Source organism: Oncorhynchus gorbuscha, linkage group LG13 (assembly GCF_021184085.1).
Source record: "Oncorhynchus gorbuscha isolate QuinsamMale2020 ecotype Even-year linkage group LG13, OgorEven_v1.0, whole genome shotgun sequence".
Taxonomy (NCBI): Eukaryota; Metazoa; Chordata; class Actinopteri; order Salmoniformes; family Salmonidae; genus Oncorhynchus; species Oncorhynchus gorbuscha.
This window is the reverse complement of record NC_060185.1, coordinates 9605246-9629455: the sequence shown is the minus strand read 5'-3', so window position 1 is coordinate 9629455 and position 24210 is coordinate 9605246. Positions and strand designations below refer to the sequence as shown.

The following is a 24210-nucleotide window of genomic DNA, read 5'->3' as shown; positions in this document are numbered from 1 at the left end:
AGTAACCAGTTGCACAGGGCGGGTCGAGACCCGGGGTCTCAGCATTCTCACATAGGTATTCCTCTTGTCCAGATGGGTTAGGGCCGTGTGCAGTGTGGTTGCGATTGCGTCGGTAAGCAAATTGGAGTGGGTCTAGGGTGTCAGGTAGGGTGGAGGTGATATGGTCCTTGACTCGTCTCTCAAAGCACTTCATGATGACATAAGTCGTTTCGCTCAGTTACCTTAGCTTTCTTGGGAACAGGAACAATGGGTGGCCCTCTTGAAGCATGTGGGAACAGAAGACTAGCCAACTATCTCCTGGTTGCTGAGCCTAGCATACTATCTCCTGGTTGCTGAGCCTAGCATACTATCTCCTGGTTGCTGAGCCTAGCATACTATCTCCTGGTTGCTGAGCTTAGCCAACTATCTCCTGGTTGCTGAGCCAGTGAGAGGTTACATATATGTGTTGAAGAGTGTGGTGCTTAAGCTGCATCCCTGTCTCACCTCACGGCCCTGTGGATTTTGTTTTGTTTTTTTGTCCCAAATATTTTTAAATTTTGTGTAACGGATTTTATAATGTCGTATGTTTCCCCCCCCCAACACCACTTTCCATCAATTTGCATAGCAGACCCTTTAAAAAATCTGTTGTTCGGTATTTTAGTAAAAAAGCCAATTTGACATTTCCTCAGTACATTATTTTCATTGAGGAAATGTAGGAGTCTGCTGTTAATGATAATGCAGAGGATTTTTTTCAGGTCGCTGTTGACTCTTATCCCACAGTACTGTAGTTATTGGTGTCAAATTTGTCTCCACTTTTGTGGATTGAAGGTGATCAGTCCTTGGTTCCAAATATTGGGGAAGGTGCCAGAGCTAAGGATGATGTTAGAGTTTTAGTATAGCCAATTGGAATTTGTGGTCTGTATATTTTATCATTTCATTGAGGATACCATCAACACCACAGGCCTTTTTGGGAAAGAGCGTTTGTATTTTATTCAGTCAATGTAATTGGAGAATCCAGTGGGTTCTGGTAGTCTTTTAATAGAAACACCTACGATTTGTATTTGATCATGTATATGTTTTTGCTGTTTGTTCTTTGTTATAGGGCCAAAAAGATTGAAGAAGTGGTTTAGGGTAGCCTAGTGGTTAGAGCGTTGGACTAGTAACCGGAAGGTTGCAAGTTCAAACCCCGTGCTGACAAGGTACAAATCTGTCGTTCTGCCCCTGAACAGGCAGTTAACCCACTGTTCCTAGGCCGTCATTGAAAAGAACAATTTGTTCTTAACTGACTAGTTAAATAAAGGTAAAATAAATTACCCGTAGAACTCCATTTTGGATAAATAACTCTGTTTGTTTAGTGTTGCCCAATTTTCCCAGAAGTGGTTCGAGACTATGGATTCTTCAATTACATTGAGCTGATTTCTGGCTGGGATTCATCTGAGGGAAGACTGGAGACATTGATGCAATGCCGATCATTCCTGCTGTATTTCCTCTGGATCCAGAGTTGAGAGAGGCGAGGGATTTCACTTAACATGAATGTGTCTTCTGATTTTCTCCTCCTTCCTATCCTCTTCTCCTCCATCCTATCCTCTTCTCCTCCTTCCTCCCCCTATCCTTTGTTCCCTCCTTCCTTCCTCCCTCCTATCCTCTCCTTCCTTCCTCCCTCCTATCCTCTCCTCCTCCCTCCTATCCTCTCCTTCCTTCCTCCTCCATCCCATCCTATCCTCTCCTCCTTCCTCCTCCATCCTATCCTCTCCTCCTCCATCCTATCCTTTCCTCCTCCTATCCTCTTCTCCTCCATCCTATCCTTTCCTCCTCCTATCCTCTTCTCCTCCATCCTATCATTTCCTCCTCCTATCCTCTTCTCCTCCATCCTATCCTCTCCTCCTTCCTCCTCCATCCTATCCTCTTCTCCTCCATCCTATCCTCTCCTCCTTCCTCCTCCCTCCTATCCTCTTCTCCTCCATCCTATCCTCTCCTCCTTCCTCCTCCATCCTATCCTCTCCTCCTTCCTCCTCCTTCCTATCCTCTCCTCCTCCTTCCTCCTCCTTCCTATCCTATTCTCCTCCATCCTATCCTCTCCTCCTTCCTCCCCCTATCTTACCCTTCCCTCCACAAACTCTAGATGTACTTTTATCTCGGTGCATTACAAACAAGTCTTTACATGTTGAAAGAAGGTGGTAGATGGAAGCTCCCTCTCTCAGCTGTATGTACTGGGGGGTTTCTCCCTCAGCTGTATGTACTGGGGGGTTTCTCCCTCAGCTGTATGTACTGGGGGGTTTCTCCCTCAGCTGTATGTACTGGGGGGTTTCTCCCTCAGCTGTATGTACTGGGGGGTTTCTCTCTCAGCTGTATGTACTGGGGGTTTCTCCCTCAGCTGTATGTACTGGGGGTTTCTCTCAGCTGTATGTACTGGGGGTTTCTCTCTCAGCTGTATGTACTGGGGGTTTCTCCCTCAGCTGTATGTACTGGGGGTTTATCCCTCAGCTGTATGTACTGGGGGTTTATCCCTCAGCTATATGTACTGGGGGTTTCTCCCTCAGCTGTATGTACTGGGGGTTTCTCTCTCAGCTGTATGTACTGGGGGTTTCTCTCTCAGCTGTATGTACTGGGGGTTTCTCCCTCAGCTATATGTACTGGGGGTTTCTCTCTCAGCTGTATGTACTGGGGGTTTATCCCTCTGCTGTATGTACTGGGGGTTTCTCCCTCAGCTGTATGTACTGGGGGTTTCTCTCTCAGCTGTATGTACTGGGGGTTTCTCTCTCAGCTGTATGTACTGGGGGTTTATCCCTCTGCTGTATGTACTGGGGGTTTATCCCTCTGCTGTATGTACTGGGGGTTTATCCCTCAGCTATATGTACTGGGGGTTTCTCTCTCAGCTGTATGTACTGGGGGTTTCTCTCTCAGCTGTATGTACTGGGGGGTTTATCCCTCAGCTATATGTACTGGGGGGTTTCTCCCTCAGCTGTATGTACTGGGGGGTTTCTCCCTCAGCTGTATGTACTGGGGGGTTTCTCCCTCTGCTGTATGTACTGGGGGGTTTATCCCTCTGCTGTATGTACTGGGGGGTTTATCCCTCTGCTGTATGTACTGGGGGGTTTATCCCTCTGCTGTATGTACTGGGGGGTTTATCCCTCAGCTATATGTACTGGGTGGTTTCTCCTTATCCTTCCCTGGGCTCAGTCAGGGTCCTTCATGTGACCTGATTTTAATCCAGCTCAGTTGGTTCTTTACTGCAGAGCTTCAGAGTGGAAAGAACGGGGGGGGGGGCAGGAGAGGGTGTAGGAGGGGGAGAAATGAGATGGAGAAGAGGGAGAGAGCGTTTGTGTGTGATCTGATGTGGTTTGGCAGAGCCTGGGCCTGGCGAGGCAGGGAGTGAAGGGATAGGGTTGAGTCATACATCCAGTGAGGCAGAGAGAGATGGTGGAGGGGGGGGGGTGAGAGAGGGAGAGATGGGGGGGTGAGAGAAAGATGGGGGTGAGAGGGATGAGAGTGAGAGATGGGGGGGTGAGAGGGATGAGAGTGAGAGATGGGGTGGAGAGAGGGATGAGAGAGAGAGATATGGAGGGGAGAGAGATGGGGGGGGTGAGAGGGATGAGATAGGTGGGGGGTGAGAGGGATGAGAGATGGGGGGTGAGATATGAGAGGGATGAGTATCTCCAGTAGGAGAGGAGGAACCAGGCGGTCTCTGTCACATTGATTTACAGGGATAACAACTAATGCAGGCTGCCTATAGACAAAGGGAAGAGAGGGAGGGAGAACTCATCGGTTTGAGTTTAGACATTTAGATTTCTAGCTGACAAACAGTTGATATATTAAGTTTCTCTTGAATTGGATTGTATTTAATTATATTGTATCTGCACTTTAGTCATGCTATCTGTAGAATTCCAAACCAAACACTGGTACAAAACAAGGATACAGATTTTTATTTATTTATTAAATGAACACAGCCGGATAAGAACGATTAAAAGGAAATGATTTCCTGCAGATTCCATCTGGCTCAAGTCACGTCCATGTCAATAACCTCTTAAACAACATATGATGTCAGCTGGTATATGAGCCTTGTGATTGATGTGTGTCGGTGTAGCAGGGCTGTGTGGGGAGATCGTTCTTCCACAGAGAGAGAAGGACTGGGGCTGTGGCCTGTCGCCTCTATTTAGGGAAATGACACGCTCACGATCTCCCAGCCTCAGCAGTCTGTTTCATTCCCACAGCTTCTGTTTTTCACACGGCAGGGACTGTTGGCGCTGTCATTTGTATATGCTAGGCTGCACACATTCTCACTGTAATGTGTCTTTCCCTGCTATTGGTGGCAGACACGGTATGTTGGCACGCGCTCTCTCACCTCTCTCTCTCTCACACCTCACACCTCTCTCTCACACCTCACACCTCTCTCTCTCTCTCACACCTCACACCTCTCTCTCTCTCTCTCTCTCTCACACCTTACACCTCTCTCTCTCTCTCTCTCTCTCTCTCTCTCTCTCTCACACCTTACACCTCTCTCTCTCTCTCTCTGACCTCGCTCTCACACCTCACACCTCTCTCTCACCTCACACCTCTCTCTCTCTCTCTCTCTCTCTCTCTCTCTCTCTCTCTCTCTCTCTCTCTCTCTCTCTCTCTCTCTCTCTCTCTCTCTCTCTCTCTCTCTCTCTCTCTCTCTCTCTCTCTCTCTCTCTCTCTCTCACACCTCACACCTCACACCTCACACTCTCACCTCACACCTCACTCTCTCTCTCCCTCTTCCTTTCCTTCTGTCATCTCTCTCAGCCTCTCCCAGGTGGGTTGGCATGGCCCAGTGATGAACAGCGCGGCAGTGCCCGGCAGCCCGGAGTTCTCCTCCTGCCCGCTGCCCGACTGGCGAGAGTTCTGCGAGCTCCATGCCCGTACCTCCGCCGCCGACTTTGCCCACAAGTTCCGCCGCTTCCTGATGGAGAACCCGTGCTACGACGCCCCGGGTGCCGACAGCAGCTTCTCGCAGCACTTCGCCAGACACTTCCTGGAGTGTTTCTCTGCTGCTGTCACCCAGGCCAGGGACCACCAGGCCTCGCTCTTGCCAGGGGACGACGGCTCCAACGCTCCCCCCAAGTACAGCATTGTTCCCTTCCTGGGCATCCAGGGCTGCCCTTTGCCCTACGGACACAACGACCTCTATCAGCGGCGCAAGGACGCCTCCAGCGAGTCCCTGGACAGTATGGACAGTGGAGGTTTAGGACTAGAAGGGATAGGAGGAGGTAGTTCCTCCTCTATGGCCACCTCCCGCACCCCTCAGCCCGCCCACAAGCCCTCTGCTCTGGGTCAGTCACGCAGCTCAGAGGACGTGTCAGTGGGACACCCCAAGGCCCGCTTCAAGAAGGGATTCTCTCTGAGGAACATGAGTCTGTGTGTGGTGGACGGGGTGAAGGAGGTCTGGCACCGCCACGCCTTCCCTGAACCAGACCCCGTGGTGGGGTCCGGAGGGGTCAGACGGGTCAACGGAGGAGGGGAGCCAGGGGGGGAGAGATGGTCCCAGAGACTGCGTCTTCCCAGGGGGTCTCAGGGGCACAAGGCTGAGCTGCTGGAGATCCAGAGAGAGGGGGCTCTGCGTTACATGGTGGCTGATGATACTAACTGTATAGGGGTGCCTCAGTGGCAGAAGTGTAGGTTGCTGCTGAGGAAGACCAGGAGGGATGAAGGGGGTGACAAGTTCCTGTTGGAGTTCTATGTGCCACCCAAGGTAGACAAAAACACACACACGAAAACACACACACGAAAACACACACACGAAAACACACACACGAAAACACACATACGAAAACACACACACAAAAACACACACACTGTCATATTTGTCTATGCGGGCTTCACTGATCACTGGTTCTGACCTTAAGGTGAGAAAATATGACTGAAGCTGTTTAAATCTCTCTGCTCTCCCTTCATACCAGGGGGCCCAAGGATACGAGGGAGGGGGAGGGAGGGGATGAGCTGGAGTGAGAGGGATGGTGGGAGAGCTGGAGGGGAGGGAGGGAGGGGGATGGAGGGAGGGAGGGAGGGAGAGAGGGAGAGAGAGAGAGAGAGGGAGAGAGAGAGAGGGAGGGAGAGAGGGAGGGAGAGAGGGAGGGAGAGAGGGAGGGAGATGGAGGGAGGGAGATGGAGGGAGGGAGATGGCGGGAGGGAGATGGCGGGAGGGAGATGGCGGGAGGGAGATGGCGGGAGGGAGGGAGGGAGGGAGATGGAGGGAGGGAGATGGAGGGAGGGAGATGGCGGGAGGGAGATGGCGGGAGGGGGGAGGGGAGGGAGATGGCGGGAGGGAGATGGCGGGAGGGAGGGAGGGAGATGTTATAGACAGGGAGGGAGGGAGATGGAGGGAGATGGAGGGAGGGTGATGGAGGGAGGGAGATGGAGGGAGGGTGATGGAGGGAGGGATTTCTGAAGGACTTCAAATCAGGCAGCTTGGTAAGCAGCAGACTCAGGGGAAACACTCAGGAGCACATGGCATTACGGGGAGAGACACAGTATGAGGATTTGATTTATCGAACCTTTAAACAGGGAGTCACATTGAGAATCTGTTTTATAAGAGAGCCGTGTACACATGACAATAAAACACGGAATATTAAAACATACTACATGTATGTGTATAAAACAAAGTCAGCACAGTAAAAACAAAATAAAATAAACATTTTAAAACAAGCACATTCAACTACATAGAGGTCCTCGATCAATAATTGAAACTTCCTGACTGCCACCGGCACAACTAACTGCAGTGAACTCTCCAGAATGTTCCACAAAATTGGGGTATTAAAACAAAATGCAGATTTTCCCAAATCTGTGGAGACTGGAGGAATCGCTACTGTTACACATTCCTGTAAACAGGTTTGGTCATATGATTTTTATATGAATTAATAATGTTATTATATAGAGAGAGAGTTTCTGTAAACTGATTCAGTCACCGAGGTGGGAGAAGAGACCACTTGTGATCCAGGTGCCCAATGGCCACAAAGACACTGTTCCCTGAAGAGACGTACAAGTCCATGGCTCAACAGTGACTGCTTCACTACGGTTGTCTAATCAGGGCCCATATCCACAAAGCCTCTTAGAGTAGGATCTGGATGGAGAATAGTGATCAGGATGGAGAATAGTGATCTGGACGGAGAATAGTGGTCTGGACGGAGAATAGTGGTCTGGACGGAGAATAGTGGTCAGGACGGAGAATAGTGGTCAGGATGGAGAATAGTGATCAGGACGGAGAATAGTGGTCAGGACGGAGAATAGTGGTCAGGACGGAGAATAGTGGTCAGGACGGAGAATAGTGGTCAGGAAGGAGAATAGTGGTCAGGAAGGAGAATAGTGGTCAGGATGGAGAATAGTGGTCAGGATGAAGAATAGTGGTCAGGATGAAGAATAGTGGTCAGGATGGAGAATAGTGGTCAGGATGGAGAATAGTGGTCAGGATGGAGAATAGTGATCAGGACGGAGAATAGTGATCAGGATCAGGACGGAGAATAGTGGTCAGGATCAGGACGGAGAATAGTGGTCAGGATCAGGATGGAGAATAGTGGTCAGGATGGAGAATAGTGGTCAGGATGGAGAATAGTGGTCAGGACGGAGAATAGTGGTCAGGACGGAGAATAGTGGTCAGGACGGAGAATAGTGGTCAGGATGGAGAATAGTGGTCAGGATGGTGCATCAGGGCAGAGAACATTGGTCTGGATAGAGATCACACTAATAATATTGTATGGACAGATCCTAGATCAGCACTCGTACTCTGAGACACTTTAAAATAATTTATTTAACCTTTTAATTTAACTAGGCAAGTCCGTTAAGAACAAATTCTTATTTACAATGACGGCCTACCCCCGGCCAAACCCGGACGATGCTGGGCCAATTGTGCGCCGTCCTATGGGACTCCCAATCACGGCCGGATGTGATACTAAGTGGCTGTGGGTCCAGGTTCCCACAAGCCAAAGCTCTGTGGAGTCGACGGTGTCTGTGAGTCTCACCTGCCTGGAGTCGACGGTGTCTGTGAGTCTCACCTGCCTGGAGTCGACGGTGTCTGTGAGTCTCACCTGCCTGGAGTCGACGGTGTCTGTGAGTCTCACCTGCCTGGAGTCGACGGTGTCTGTGAGTCTCACCTGCCTGGAGTCGACGGTGTCTGTGAGTCTCACCTGCCTGGAGTCGACGGTGTCTGTGAGTCTCACCTGCCTGGAGTCGACGGTGTCTGTGAGTCTCACCTGCCTGGAGTCGACGGTGTCTGTGAGTCTCACCTGCCTGGAGTCGACGGTGTCTGTCTCACCTGAGTCTCACTCTGCCTGGAGTGTCTGTGAGTCTCACCTGCCTGTGTCTGTGAGTCTCACCTGCCTGGAGTCGACGGTGTCTGTGAGTCTCACCTGCCTGGAGTCGACGGTGTCTGTGAGTCTCACCTGCCTGGAGTCGACGGTGTCTGTGAGTCTCACCTGCCTGCCTGAGTCGACGGTGTCTGTGAGTCTCACCTGCCTGGAGTCGACTCACCTGGTGTGTCTGTGAGTCTCACCTGCCTGGAGTCGACGGTGTCTGTGAGTCTCACCTGCCTGGAGTCGTGTCTGTGAGTCTCACCTGCCTGGAGTCGACGGTGTCTGTGAGTCTCACCTGCCTGGAGTCGACGGTGTCTGTGAGTCTCACCTGCCTGGAGTCGACGGTGTCTGTGAGTCTCACCTGCCTGGAGTCGACGGTGTCTGTGAGTCTCACCTGCCTGGAGTCGACGGTGTCTGTGAGTCTCACCTGCCTGGAGTCGACGGTGTCTGTGAGTCTCACCTGAGTCACCTGCCTGGAGTCGACGGTGTCTGTGAGTCTCACCTGCCTGGAGTCGACGGTGTCTGTGAGTCTCACCTGCCTGGAGTCGACGGTGTCTGTGAGTCTCACCTGCCTGGAGTCGACGGTGTCTGTGAGTCTCACCTGCCTGGAGTCGACGGTGTCTGTGAGTCTCACCTGCCTGGAGTCGACGGTGTCTGTGAGTCTCACCTGCCTGGAGTCGACGGTGTCTGTGAGTCTCACCTGCCTGGAGTCGACGGTGTCTGTGAGTCTCACCTGCCTGGAGTCGACGGTGTCTGTGAGTCTCACCTGCCTGGAGTCGACGGTGTCTGTGAGTCTCACCTGCCTGGAGTCGACGGTGTCTGTGAGTCTCACCTGCCTGGCCCCGGTCTGGTCCGGGTGCTCTGCCTCTGCTTCAGGCCCCACCAGCACACCATCAATCTCCCAGCAGACCGACAGACCGACAACGGGAGGAGAGAACACACAATAATATTGTCATAAAGTAAACTTTAGGCAGCACCCTGCCTTATAACAAGATGGAGGCGTAGGCAGAACAGACAGAGGGCCAGTACCAAAATGATTCCTTCTCTCCTTAACTCCACGAAGATTTGACTTCCTATAGAAGTAGGTACGTCTCCTTCACGGTGCTTTTAATCAATCTAGTCATCTCAGATGAGATTAGTTACAAACTGTTTTTCAGGTAGAGTTTTTGAATGGAGTTGACTATTGGCAAGGATGTGATGTGATCTCAGTGGGGCAAGAGGAACAGGAAATATCCCTTTTAGATACAGGAAGTACCCGTTTTATATTCATCCCCCGAAGATGAGCTGAGTGGAGGACTCAGGACAGCTAGTCAGTCGTACAGGGAGATGAGCTGAGTAGAGGACTCAGGACAGCTAGTCAGTACAGGGAGATGAGCTGAGTGGAGGACTCAGGACAGCTAGTCAGTCGTACAGGGAGATGAGCTGAGTGGAGGACTCAGGACAGCTAGTCAGTCGTACAGGGAGATGAGCTGAGTGGAGGACTCAGGACAGCTAGTCAGTCGTACAGGGAGATGAGCTGAGTGGAGGACTCAGGACAGCTAGTCAGTCGTACAGGGAGATGAGCTGAGTGGAGGACTCAGGACAGCTAGTCAGTACAGGGAGATGAGCTGAGTGGAGGACTCAGGACAGCTAGTCAGTACAGGGAGATGAGCTGAGTAGAGGACTCAGGACAGCTAGTCAGTCGTACAGGGAGATGAGCTGAGTGGAGGACTCAGGACAGCTAGTCAGTACAGGGAGATGAGCTGAGCTGAGAGGAGGACTCAGGACAGCTAGTCAGTCGTACAGGGAGATGAGCTGAGTGGAGGACTCAGGACAGCTAGTCAGTACAGGGAGATGAGCTGAGTGGAGGACTCAGGACAGCTAGTCAGTACAGGGAGATGAGCTGAGTGGAGGACTCAGGACAGCTAGTCAGTACAGGGAGATGAGCTGAGTAGAGGACTCAGGACAGCTAGTCAGTACAGGGAGATGAGCTGAGTGGAGGACTCAGGACAGCTAGTCAGTACAGGGAGATGAGCTGAGTAGAGGACTCAGGACAGCTAGTCAGTCGTACAGGGAGATGAGCTGAGTGGAGGACTCAGGACAGCTAGTCAGTACAGGGAGATGAGCTGAGTAGAGGACTCAGGACAGCTAGTCAGTCGTACAGGGAGATGAGCTGAGTGGAGGACTCAGGACAGCTAGTCAGTACAGGGAGATGAGCTGAGTGGAGGACTCAGGACAGCTAGTCAGTCGTACAGGGAGATGAGCTGAGTGGAGGACTCAGGACAGCTAGTCAGTCGTACAGGGAGATGAGCTGAGTGGAGGACTCAGGACAGCTAGTCAGTACAGGGAGATGAGCTGAGTGGAGGACTCAGGACAGCTAGTCAGTACAGGGAGATGAGCTGAGTGGAGGACTCAGGACAGCTAGTCAGTACAGGGAGATGAGCTGAGTGGAGGACTCAGGACAGCTAGTCAGTACAGGGAGATGAGCTGAGTAGAGGACTCAGGACAGCTAGTCAGTCGTACAGGGAGATGAGCTGAGTGGAGGACTCAGGACAGCTAGTCAGTACAGGGAGATGAGCTGAGTAGAGGACTCAGGACAGCTAGTCAGTCGTACAGGGAGATGAGCTGAGTGGAGGACTCAGGACAGCTAGTCAGTCGTACAGGGAGATGAGCTGAGTGGAGGACTCAGGACAGCTAGTCAGTCGTACAGGGAGATGAGCTGAGTGGAGGACTCAGGACAGCTAGTCAGTACAGGGAGATGAGCTGAGTGGAGGACTCAGGACAGCTAGTCAGTACAGGGAGATGAGCTGAGTGGAGGACTCAGGACAGCTAGTCAGTACAGGGAGATGAGCTGAGTAGAGGACTCAGGACAGCTAGTCAGTCGTACAGGGAGATGAGCTGAGTGGAGGACTCAGGACAGCTAGTCAGTCGTACAGGGAGATGAGCTGAGTAGAGGACTCAGGACAGCTAGTCAGTCGTACAGGGAGATGAGCTGAGTGGAGGACTCAGGACAGCTAGTCAGTACAGGGAGATGAGCTGAGTAGAGGACTCAGGACAGCTAGTCAGTCACACAGGGAGATGAGCTGAGTGGAGGACTCAGGACAGCTAGTCAGTCACACAGGGAGATGAGCTGAGTGGAGGACTCGGGACAGCTAGTCAGTCACACAGGGAGATGAGCTGAGTGGAGGACTCGGGACAGCTAGTCAGTCGTACAGGGAGATGAGCTGAGTAGAGGACTCAGGACAGCTAGTCAGTACAGGGAGATGAGCTGAGTAGAGGACTCAGGACAGCTAGTCAGTACAGGGAGATGAGCTGAGTAGAGGACTCAGGACAGCTAGTCAGTACAGGGAGATGAGCTGAGTAGAGGACTCAGGACAGCTAGTCAGTACAGGGAGATGAGCTGAGTAGAGGACTCAGGACAGCTAGTCAGTACAAGGAGATGAGCTGAGTAGAGGACTCAGGACAGCTAGTCAGTACAGGGAGATAAAGAACAGACTGATGATCCAGTCAGATCAACTGACAAGCCTCTACGACCACACACACACACACACACACACACACACACACACACACACACACACACACACACACACACACACACACACACACACACACACACACACACACACACACACACACACACACACACACACACACACACACACACACACACACACACACACACACACACACACACACACACACACACAGTACATTTGAATTGAAATCTAAAAGGTGTGTGTGTGTGAATGCCTGTGGGTGTGTGTGTGTGTGTGTGTGTATGCCTGTGTGTGTGTGTATGCCTGTGTGTGTGTATGTCTGTGTGTGTGTGTATGTCTGTGTGTGTGTGTGTATGCCTGTGTGTGTGTGTATGCCTGTGTGTATGTGTGTGTGTGTGTGTGTATGCCTGTGTGTGTGTGTATGCATGCGCCTGTGTGTGTGTGTGTATGCCTGTGTGTGTGTGTTTAACAGTCATCAAAGCCCAAGGTGAGCATCCCTCTGTCTGCCATTGTGGAGGTGAGGACCACCATGCCCCTGGAGATGCCTGACAGAGACAACACCTTCGTCCTGAAGGTAAGGGTAAGAAACCAGCACACAACACTCTTCTCCCTGTTCTACCTCTCACTACCCTGTCTTCTCCCTGTTCTACCTCTCACTACCCTGTCTTTTCCCTGTTCTGTTCACACAACATTACCCTGTCTTCTCCCTGTTCTGTTCTCTCACAATATTACCCTGTCTTCTCCCTGTTCTGTTCTCTCACAACACTACCGTGTCTTCTCTCTGTTCTCTCACACTACCCTGTCTTCTCCCTGTTCTGTTCTCTCACAATATTACCCTGTCTTCTCCCTGTTCTACCTCTCACAATATTACCCTGTCTTCTCCCTGTTCTACCTCTCACAATATTACCCTGTCTTCTCCCTGTTCTGTTCTCTCACAACACTACCCTGTCTTCTCCCTGTTCTGTTCTCTCACAACACTACCCTGTCTTCTCCCTGTTCTACCTCTCACAATATTACCCTGTCTTCTCCCTGTTCTGTTCTCTCACAACACTACCCTGTCTTCTCTCTGTTCTGTTCTCTCACAACACTACCCTGTCTTCTCCCTGTTCTGTTCTCTCACAACACTACCCTGTCTTCTCCCTGTTCTACCTCTCACACTACCCTGTCTTCTCTCTGTTCTGTTCTCTCACAACACTACCCTGTCTTCTCTCTGTTCTCTCACACTACCCTGTCTTCTCTCTGTCCTCTCACACTACCCTGTCTTCTCCCTGTTCTCTCACAACACTACCCCGTCTTCTCTCTGTTCTGTTCTTTCACAACACTACCCCGTCTTCTCTCTGTTCTGTTCTCTCACAATACTACCCTGTCTTCTCCCTGTTCTGTTCTCTCACAACACTACCCTGTCTTCTCTCTGTTCTGTTCTCTCACAATACTACCCTGTCTTCTCCCTGTTCTGTTCTCTCACAATACTACCCTGTCTTCTCCCTGTTCTGTTCTCTCACAATATTACCCTGTCTTCTCCCTGTTCTACCTCTCACAATACTACCCTGTCTTCTCCCTGTTCTGTTCTCTCACAACACTACCCTGTCTTCTCCCTGTTCTACCTCTCACACTACCCTGTCTTCTCTCTGTTCTGTTCTCTCACAACACTACCCTGTCTTCTCTCTGTTCTCTCACACTACCCTGTCTTCTCTCTGTTCTCTCACACTACCCTGTCTTCTCTCTGTCCTCTCACACTACCCTGTCTTCTCCCTGTTCTCTCACAACACTACCCCGTCTTCTCTCTGTTCTACCTCTCACAACACTACCGTGTCTTCTCTCTGTTCTCTCACACTACCCTGTCTTCTCCCTGTTCTGTTCTCTCACAATATTACCCTGTCTTCTCCCTGTTCTACCTCTCACAATATTACCCTGTCTTCTCCCTGTTCTGTTCTCTCACACTACCCTGTCTTCTCCCTGTTCTACCTCTCACAACACTACCCTGTCTTCTCCCTGTTCTGTTCTCTCACAACACTACCCTGTCTTCTCCCTGTTCTACCTCTCACACTACCCTGTCTTCTCTCTGTTCTGTTCTCTCACAACACTACCCTGTCTTCTCTCTGTTCTCTCACACTACCCTGTCTTCTCTCTGTTCTCTCACACTACCCTGTCTTCTCTCTGTCCTCTCACACTACCCTGTCTTCTCCCTGTTCTCTCACAACACTACCCCGTCTTCTCTCTGTTCTACCTCTCACAACACTACCGTGTCTTCTCTCTGTTCTCTCACACTACCCTGTCTTCTCTCTGTTCTGTTCTCTCACAATACTACCCTGTCTTCTCCCTGTTCTGTTCTCTCACAATACTACCCTGTCTTCTCCCTGTTCTGTTCTCTCACAATATTACCCTGTCTTCTCCCTGTTCTACCTCTCACAATATTACCCTGTCTTCTCCCTGTTCTGTTCTCTCACACTACCCTGTCTTCTCCCTGTTCTACCTCTCACAACACTACCCTGTCTTCTCCCTGTTCTGTTCTCTCACACTACCCTGTCTTCTCTCTGTTCTGTTCTCTCACAACACTACCCTGTCTTCTCCCTGTTCTGTTCTCTCACAATAATACCCTGTCTTCTCCCTGTTCTGTTCTCTCACAATATTACCCTGTCTTCTCCCTGTTCTACCTCTCACAATATTACCCTGTCTTCTCCCTGTTCTGTTCTCTCACACTACCCTGTCTTCTCCCTGTTCTGTTCTCTCACAATACTACCCTGTCTTCTCCCTGTTCTGTTCTCTCACAACACTACCCTGTCTTCTCTCTGTTCTGTTCTCTCACAACACTACCCTGTCTTCTCTCTGTTCTCTCACACTACCCTGTCTTCTCTCTGTCCTCTCACACTACCCTGTCTTCTCCCTGTTCTCTCACAACACTACCCTGTCTTCTCCCTGTTCTGTTCTCTCACAACACTACCGTGTCTTCTCTCTGTTCTCTCACACTACCCTGTCTTCTCCCTGTTCTGTTCTCTCACAATATTACCCTGTCTTCTCCCTGTTCTACCTCTCACAATATTACCCTGTCTTCTCCCTGTTCTACCTCTCACAATATTACCCTGTCTTCTCCCTGTTCTGTTCTCTCACAACACTACCCTGTCTTCTCCCTGTTCTGTTCTCTCACAACACTACCCTGTCTTCTCCCTGTTCTACCTCTCACAATATTACCCTGTCTTCTCCTGTTCTGTTCTCTCACAACACTACCCTGTCTTCTCTCTGTTCTGTTCTCTCACAACACTACCCTGTCTTCTCCCTGTTCTGTTCTCTCACAACACTACCCTGTCTTCTCCCTGTTCTACCTCTCACACTACCCTGTCTTCTCTCTGTTCTGTTCTCTCACAACACTACCCTGTCTTCTCTCTGTTCTCTCACACTACCCTGTCTTCTCTCTGTCCTCTCACACTACCCTGTCTTCTCCCTGTTCTCTCACAACACTACCCCGTCTTCTCTCTGTTCTGTTCTTTCACAACACTACCCCGTCTTCTCCCTGTTCTGTTCTCTCACAACACTACCCTGTCTTCTCTCTGTTCTGTTCTCTCACAATACTACCCTGTCTTCTCCCTGTTCTGTTCTCTCACAATACTACCCTGTCTTCTCCCTGTTCTGTTCTCTCACAATATTACCCTGTCTTCTCCCTGTTCTACCTCTCACAATATTACCCTGTCTTCTCCCTGTTCTGTTCTCTCACACTACCCTGTCTTCTCCCTGTTCTACCTCTCACAATACTACCCTGTCTTCTCCCTGTTCTGTTCTCTCACAACACTACCCTGTCTTCTCCCTGTTCTACCTCTCACACTACCCTGTCTTCTCTCTGTTCTGTTCTCTCACAACACTACCCTGTCTTCTCTCTGTTCTCTCACACTACCCTGTCTTCTCTCTGTTCTCTCACACTACCCTGTCTTCTCTCTGTCCTCTCACACTACCCTGTCTTCTCCCTGTTCTCTCACAACACTACCCCGTCTTCTCTCTGTTCTACCTCTCACAACACTACCGTGTCTTCTCTCTGTTCTCTCACACACTACCCTGTCTTCTCCCTGTTCTGTTCTCTCACAATATTACCCTGTCTTCTCCCTGTTCTACCTCTCACAATATTACCCTGTCTTCTCCCTGTTCTGTTCTCTCACACTACCCTGTCTTCTCCCTGTTCTACCTCTCACAACACTACCCTGTCTTCTCCCTGTTCTGTTCTCTCACAACACTACCCTGTCTTCTCCCTGTTCTACCTCTCACACTACCCTGTCTTCTCTCTGTTCTGTTCTCTCACAACACTACCCTGTCTTCTCTCTGTTCTCTCACACTACCCTGTCTTCTCTCTGTTCTCTCACACTACCCTGTCTTCTCTCTGTCCTCTCACACTACCCTGTCTTCTCCCTGTTCTCTCACAACACTACCCCGTCTTCTCTCTGTTCTACCTCTCACAACACTACCGTGTCTTCTCTCTGTTCTCTCACACTACCCTGTCTTCTCTCTGTTCTGTTCTCTCACAATACTACCCTGTCTTCTCCCTGTTCTGTTCTCTCACAATACTACCCTGTCTTCTCCCTGTTCTGTTCTCTCACAATATTACCCTGTCTTCTCCCTGTTCTACCTCTCACAATATTACCCTGTCTTCTCCCTGTTCTACCTCTCACAATATTACCCTGTCTTCTCCCTGTTCTGTTCTCTCACACTACCCTGTCTTCTCCCTGTTCTACCTCTCACAACACTACCCTGTCTTCTCCCTGTTCTGTTCTCTCACAACACTACCCTGTCTTCTCCCTGTTCTACCTCTCACACTACCCTGTCTTCTCTCTGTTCTGTTCTCTCACAACACTACCCTGTCTTCTCTCTGTTCTCTCACACTACCCTGTCTTCTCTCTGTCCTCTCACACTACCCTGTCTTCTCCCTGTTCTCTCACAACACTACCCCGTCTTCTCTCTGTTCTACCTCTCACAACACTACCGTGTCTTCTCTCTGTTCTCTCACACTACCCTGTCTTCTCTCTGTTCTGTTCTCTCACAATACTACCCTGTCTTCTCCCTGTTCTGTTCTCTCACAACACTACCGTGTCTTCTCTCTGTTCTCTCACACTACCCTGTCTTCTCCCTGTTCTGTTCTCTCACAATATTACCCTGTCTTCTCCCTGTTCTACCTCTCACAATATTACCCTGTCTTCTCCCTGTTCTGTTCTCTCACACTACCCTGTCTTCTCCCTGTTCTACCTCTCACAACACTACCCTGTCTTCTCCCTGTTCTGTTCTCTCACAACACTACCCTGTCTTCTCCCTGTTCTACCTCTCACAATATTACCCTGTCTTCTCCCTGTTCTGTTCTCTCACAACACTACCCTGTCTTCTCTCTGTTCTGTTCTCTCACAACACTACCCTGTCTTCTCCCTGTTCTGTTCTCTCACAACACTACCCTGTCTTCTCCCTGTTCTACCTCTCACACTACCCTGTCTTCTCTCTGTTCTGTTCTCTCACATTACCCTGTCTTCTCTCTGTTCTACCTCTCACCACACTACTTTATAGACACGAATACCTGACAAACCAAACTAACAGCTTGCTTCTCTTTCTTGCAGTCTGTCTCCCCTCTGGACTCCCACAGTAACTGTTCTGTGGTTTGGTGTGTTTTCTCTCCACAGGTGGAAAATGGAGGTGAATATATCCTGGAGACCATCGACTCGCTGCAGAAAAACTCCTGGGTGTCTGACATCCAGGACTGTATGGACCCTGGGTAAATGGAGGGATAAATATTTACTGTTCACCGAGGGGGGAACAGCACACAGCCATTAATCACCCTGTAAGAGTTTGACAGATCCCTCTCTCACACTGAGTTTTTCCTGGTACAGTGAGTTTGTCTGTTCAGTCCAGGCATGTATTTAGACAGCCATAAACAGAGATACATTTTGTGTGTCCCTGTACATTTACCTGTGTGTGTGTGTGTGTGTGTCCCTGTACATTTACCTGTGTGTGTGTGTGTGTGTGTGTCCCTGTACATTTACCTGTGTGTGTGTGTGTGTGTCCCTGTACATTTACCTGTGTGTGTGTGTGTGTGTGTGTGTGTGTGTGTGTGTGTGTGTGTGTGTGTGTGTGTGTGTGTGTGTGTGTGTGTGTCCCTGTACATTTACCTGTATGTGTGTGTGTGTGTGTGCACTGTGTGTGTCCCTGTACATTTACCTGTGTGTGTGTGGGCACTGTGTGTGTCCCTGTACATTTACCTGTCGGTGTGTGTCCCTGTACATTTACCTGTGTGTGTGTGTGTGTGTGTGTGTGTGTGTGTGTGTGTGTGTGTGTGTGTGTGTGTGTGTGTGTGTGTGTGTGTGTGTGTGTGTGTGTGTGTGTGTGTGTGTGTGTGTGTGTGTGTGTGTGTGTGTGCTGTGTGTGTCCCTGTACATTTACCTGTGTGTGTGACACAGGGACAGTGGAGATGACATTGAGCTGGCGTCATGTCCCCACGGCCAGGCATCTAAAGAGTTCTCCATGGTGGCCTCCTGCAGCTGTGAGCTTCTGTCAGAGGGTGAGACAAACACACACACACACACACACACACACACACACACACACACACACACACACACACACACACACACACACACACACACACACACACACACACACACACACACACACACACACACACACACACACACACACACACACACACAGTGAGACAACACACACAACACACACACACACACACACACACACACACACACACACACACACACACACACACACACACACACACACACACACACACACACACACACACACACACACACACACAGGTAAATGTACAGGGACACACACACACACAGGTAAATGTACAGGGACACACACACACACAGGTAAATGTACAGGGACACACACACACACACACACACACAGGTAAATGTACAGGGACACACACATACATACAGGTAAATGTACACACACACACACACACACACACACACACACACACACACACACACACACACACACACACACACACACACACACACACACACACACACACACACACACACACACACACACACACACACACACACACACACACACACATTGCCTTTTGAGGGAGATGGATGTGCTGTCAGTCTGGCTGCTGTGTAAGGTTGTCATGTATGTACAGTATCTTATAATGTTGTGTTTCTGTGTCCAAGGTGTTCATCGCACCCCTGAGAGATCCTGCAGCTCCGCAGCAGAACTGTATAGCGCCCCCTCTGTCCGCTGTAGAGAACTACCCTTCACACAGCACCCTTCCCATGTCCCCCTGGAGCGCTTCCTCCAGTCCCCAGAGGCCCAGGGGAAAAGCCCCACCACAGGTAAAGGGAACAGAATGGTGCTTGCACCGCGAGGATAGTGGGTTCAGTTCCCATTGGTCCCCCAGGTAAACAGGTAAAGGGAACAAAATGGTGCTTGCACCGCGAGGATAGTGGGTTCAGTTCCCGTTGGTCCCCCAGGTAAACGGGTAAAGGGAACAGAATGGTGCTTGCAACGCGAGGATAGTGGGTTCAGTTCCCGTTGGTCCCCCAGGTAAACAGGTAAAGGGAACAGAATGGTACTTGCAACGCGAGGATAGTGGGTTCAGTTCCCGTTGGTCACCCTGAGGTAAACAGGTAAAGGGAACAGAATGGTGCTTGCAACGCGAGGATAGTGGGTTCAGTTCCTGTTGGTCACCCTGAGGTAAACAGGTAAAGGGAACAGAATGGTGCTTGCAACGCGAGGATAGTGGGTTCAGTTCCCGTTGGTCACCCTGAGGTAAACTGTCTCTTTGGATGAAATCAGGGGTGAAGGTAAGACAGCAGCACAGAGAGAAGCGGAAACCCAGACATGTCACATCTGTTTTTAGAAGGTTTCCTCACCACCAAATATGGTAGTGAGAGGAAGTTCACTCACCACCAAATATGGTAGTGAGAGGAAGTTCACTCACCACCAAATATGGTAGTGAGAGGAAGTTCACTCACCACCAAATATGGTAGTGAGAGGAAGTTCAGTCGCGGGTAGTGGGAGAGAGGATGGAACTGGGTGAAACTGGGCTGACATTTTCTCATCAACGAAACATCTGATCTCAATAAATGTTTCTGCTCCCAAAACTAGATTATTATTTATTTGTATTTTTTAGGAAAACAGTGCACTATAGACTTGAGTTTGTGCACACTTCACAGATGAGGTGTTCCCTAACGGAAATATGCAAATACATGCTAGCTCGTGCCGGTAGGATCCCGCGAGCTCGTGCCGGTAGGATCCCGCGAGCTCGTGCCGGTAGGATCCCGCGAGCCGTGCGAGGATCCGTGTGCCGGGATCCGGCGAGGATCCGGCGAGCTCGTGCCGGTAGGATCCCGCGAGCTCGTGCCGGTAGGATCCGGCGAGCTCGTGCCGGTAGGATCCCGCGAGCTCGTGCCGGTAGGATCCCGCGAGCTCGTGCCGGTAGGATCCCGCGAGCTCGTGCCGGTAGGATCCCGCGAGCTCGTGCCGGTAGGATCCGGCGAGCTCGTGCCGGTAGGATCCCGCGAGCTCGTGCCGGTAGGATCCCGCGAGCTCGTGCCGGTAGGATCCCGCCTGCTATGATTAATTTGCTCCCACTGTAAATGACACAGATGAACTATCTTTGGTTGGTCATGAATGTGTTTGGTGGTTCGGTACAAAATAAATAGTGCGGGTCCGTACTGGTAAAACATGAGCCAATCACAATAATTACAACAAAATGTCCAGAACTGTAGGCCACTTTTTATCATTACCACATGTCAGAGGCATGACAAACAAGCAAATGGACTTTAACAGGTGTTGTAGTCTGCGTTCCAAAATGCGATGTGGTTCGACGAGAACACGGACATTTATCCGAGGCAGAGATGAGCGGCCGACACTGAGAGGCGTGCGGACAGCGGTGGAGGCATAAATTCGGGCCTAAATGACATTCGTCAACACTTTGTGATGTTTTGTGTAACAGATGTCTCGTTCCATTCACCAGTGTTTGGAGGCTGGAGATGTGTTGTTAGTGGATGAACGTGAGCAGGTATCGCCTAGTGACGGTTTGTGTTTATGCCACAATAAAAGGTTTTAAATGTTTGAAAAGTTAAATTACAACTAGCTCCATAGAGGTCCTATTGATAGGGATTCTATGATTAGGCACTGACACTGATGGCCCGTAACACGGATGGCCCGTAACACGGATGGCCCGTAACACGGATGGCCCGTAACACGGATGGCCCGTAACACGGATGGCCCGTAACACGGATGGCCCGTAACACGGATGGCCCGTAACACGGATGGCCCGTAACACGGATGGCCCGTAACACGGATGGCCCGTAACACTCATGGCCCGTAACACGGATGGCCCGTAACACGGATGGCCCGTAACACTCATGGCCCGTAACACTCATGGCCCGTAACACTCATGGCCCGTAACACTCATGGCACTCAATGCCATATCATTATTATACCCTGAGTGTACAAAACATTCCATGACAGATTGACCAGGTGAATCCAGGTGAAAGATATGATCCCTTATTGATGTCACTTGTTAAATCCACTTCAATCCGTGTAGATGAAGGGGAGGAGATGAGTTAAAGAATGAGTTTTAAGCCTTGAGACAATTGAGACATGGATTGTGTCTGTACCATTCAGAGGGTGAATGAACGAGTCAAAATATTAAAGTGCCTTTTTGATTGGGGTTTGGTAGTAGGTGCCAGGCACACTGGTTTGAGTGTGTCAAGAACTGCAACGCTGCTGGGTTTTTCTCCCTGTTCTGTTTCCTCTGCAGGTCAAGAATGGTCCACCACCCAAAGGACATTCAGCCAACTTGACACAACTGTGGGAAGCATTCGAGTCAACATGGGCCAGCATCCCTGCCGAACTCTTTCAACACCTTGAAGAGTCCACATGGGCCAGCATCCCTGCGGAACTCTTTCAACACCTTGTAGAGTCAACATGGGCCAGCATCCCTGCGGAACTCTTTCAACACCTTGTAGAGTCAACATGGGCCAGCATCCCTGCGGAACTCTTTCGACACCTTGTAGAGTCAACATGGGCCAGCATCCCTGCGGAAATCTTTCAATACCTTGTAGAGTCCACGCCCCGACAAATGGAGGCTGTTCTGAGGGCAAAAAGGGGTTGCAACTCAATATCAATAAGGTGGTCTACCTTTTTATCATGTGATCTTTATCTTTGTCTCCTCCCTTCAGGGGTTCTAGGTGATGGGGCGACTGAGGCGGAGGCAGAACCCAGCCTGGCGGAGTACCCATGGTTCCACGGGACATTGTCACGCGTGCGTGCTGCCCAACTGGTGCTGGCGGGCGGAGCTAGGAGCCACGGGCTGTTTGTGATTCGCCAAAGCGAGACGCGCCCGGGAGAGTACGTCCTCACCTTTAACTTCCAGGGCAAAGCTAAGGTGAGCCAATCACAGAAAGGGAAACACTAAGTCGCTCTGGATAAGAGTGTCTGCTAAATGACTTAAATGTAAATGTAATGAGCCAATCACAGAAAGGGAAACACCAAGGCCAGCCAATCACAGAAAGGGAAACACCAAGGTGAGCCAATCACAGAAAGGGAAACACCAAGGTGAGCCAATCACAGAAAGGGAAACACCAAGGCCAGCCAATCACAGAAAGGGAAACACCAAGGCCAGCCAATCACAGAAAGGGAAACACCAAGGCCAGCCATTTGCAGACAGGGCAAGGTCAGCCAATCGCAGGCGGTTTACCTATACCTCCTCCCCTTCACATGCACTGATCTTCAAACATAAGATGCCAACTGAAGGATTTGCTTTCAGGAAACAGGACAGGTTGCTGACAGACTATTGAGAATGTCCCTGTTTATCCCAGACTTAAGTACTGGTATGGATATTATGGGCATGCACACTGTATAGTGGGCTAGGCCAAATCCCAAATGGACCCCTACGCACTTGTGGAGATCTGAGAGGATTTGATTGGTATAAGCAATATGGTGTAACTTCTACCTGCTACCTCTACCTCTCTCCTCCTCTCTACTCCTCACTCACCTCTCTACTCCTCACTCACCTCTCTACTCCTCTCTACACCTCACTCACCTCTCTACTCCTCTCTACTCCTCACTCACCTCTCTACCTCTCACTCACCTCTCTACTCCTCTCTACTCCTCACTACTCCTCTCTACACCTCTACTCCTCACTCACCTCTCTACTCCTCACTACACCTCTACTCTCACTCACTCACTCACCTCTCTACTCCTCACTCACCTCTACTCCTCACTCACTCTCTACTCCTCTCTACTCCTCTCTACACCTCTCTACTCCTCACTCACCTCTACTCCTCACTCACCTCTCTACTCCTCTCTACCTCTACTCACTCACCTCTACTCCTCTCTACTCCTCACTCACCTCTCTACTCCTCACTCACCTCTCTACTCCTCTCTACTCCTCTCTACTCCTCACTCACCTCTACTCCTCACACCTCTACACCTCTCTACTCCTCACTCACCTCTCTACTCCTCTCTACTCCTCACTCACCTCTCTACTCCTCTCTACTCCTCACTCACCTCTACTCCTCACTCACCTCTCTACTCCTCTCTACTTCTCACTCACCTCTCTACTTCTCACTCACCTCTCTACTCCTCACTCACCTCTCTACTCCTCACTCACCTCTCTACTCCTCACTCACCTCTCTACTCCTCACTACACCTCTACTCCTCACTCACCTCTACTCCTCACTCACCTCTACTCCTCTCTACTCCTCTCTACACCTCTCTACTCCTCACTCACCTCTCTACTCCTCACTCACCTCTCTACTCCTCACTACACCTCTCTACTCCTCACTCACCTCTACTCCTCACTCACCTCTACTCCTCACTCACCTCTCTACTCCTCACTCTCCTCTCACTCCTCTACTCCTCACTCACCTCTCTACTCCTCACTCACCTCTCTACTCCTCATTCACCTCTACTCCTCTCTACTCCTCACTCACCTCTACTCCTCACTCTACTCCTCACTCACCTCTCTACTCCTCACCTCTACCTCCTCTACTCCTCACTCTCCTCTCTACTCCTCTCTACTCCTCACTCCTCTCTACTCCTCATTCACCTCTACTCCTCTCTACTCACCTCACTCACCTCTCTACTCCTCACTCCTCTCTACACCTCTCTACTCCTCACTCACCTCTCTACTCCTCACTCACCTCTCTACTCCTCACTCACCTCTACTCCTCACTCTCCTCTCTACTCCTCACTCACCTCTCTACTCCTCACTCTCCTCTACTCCTCACTCTCCTCTCTACTCCTCTCTACTCCTCACTCACCTCTCTACTCCTCATTCACCTCTACTCCTCTCTACTCCTCACTCACCTCTCTACTCCTCTCTACTCCTCACTCACCTCTCTACTCCTCACTCACCTCTCTACTCCTCACTCTCCTCTCTACTCCTCTCTACTCCTCACTCACCTCTCTACTCCTCACTCACCTCTCTACTCCTCACT

At 50.4% G+C, this 24210-nt stretch overlaps 1 protein-coding gene across 3 annotated transcripts in view; it reads left to right on the top strand.

Moving 5' to 3' along the window:
* The window catches only part of LOC123992492 (SH2B adapter protein 2-like), a 42812-nt gene that overhangs the window by 10502 nt on the left and 8100 nt on the right, over window positions 1-24210 (top strand). For 2 of the 3 annotated variants that reach the window (XM_046293666.1, XM_046293664.1), the window contains exons 2-7: window positions 4744-5689; window positions 12234-12341; window positions 17407-17498; window positions 18181-18281; window positions 18928-19089; window positions 21949-22154. In XM_046293666.1, the coding sequence (XP_046149622.1) occupies window positions 4775-5689; window positions 12234-12341; window positions 17407-17498; window positions 18181-18281; window positions 18928-19089; window positions 21949-22154 (1584 nt within the window). In that variant the 5' untranslated portion in view covers window positions 4744-4774. The remainder of the gene's footprint in view (window positions 1-4743; window positions 5690-12233; window positions 12342-17406; window positions 17499-18180; window positions 18282-18927; window positions 19090-21948; window positions 22155-24210) is intronic. The other variant, XM_046293665.1, reaches the window with a different exon arrangement.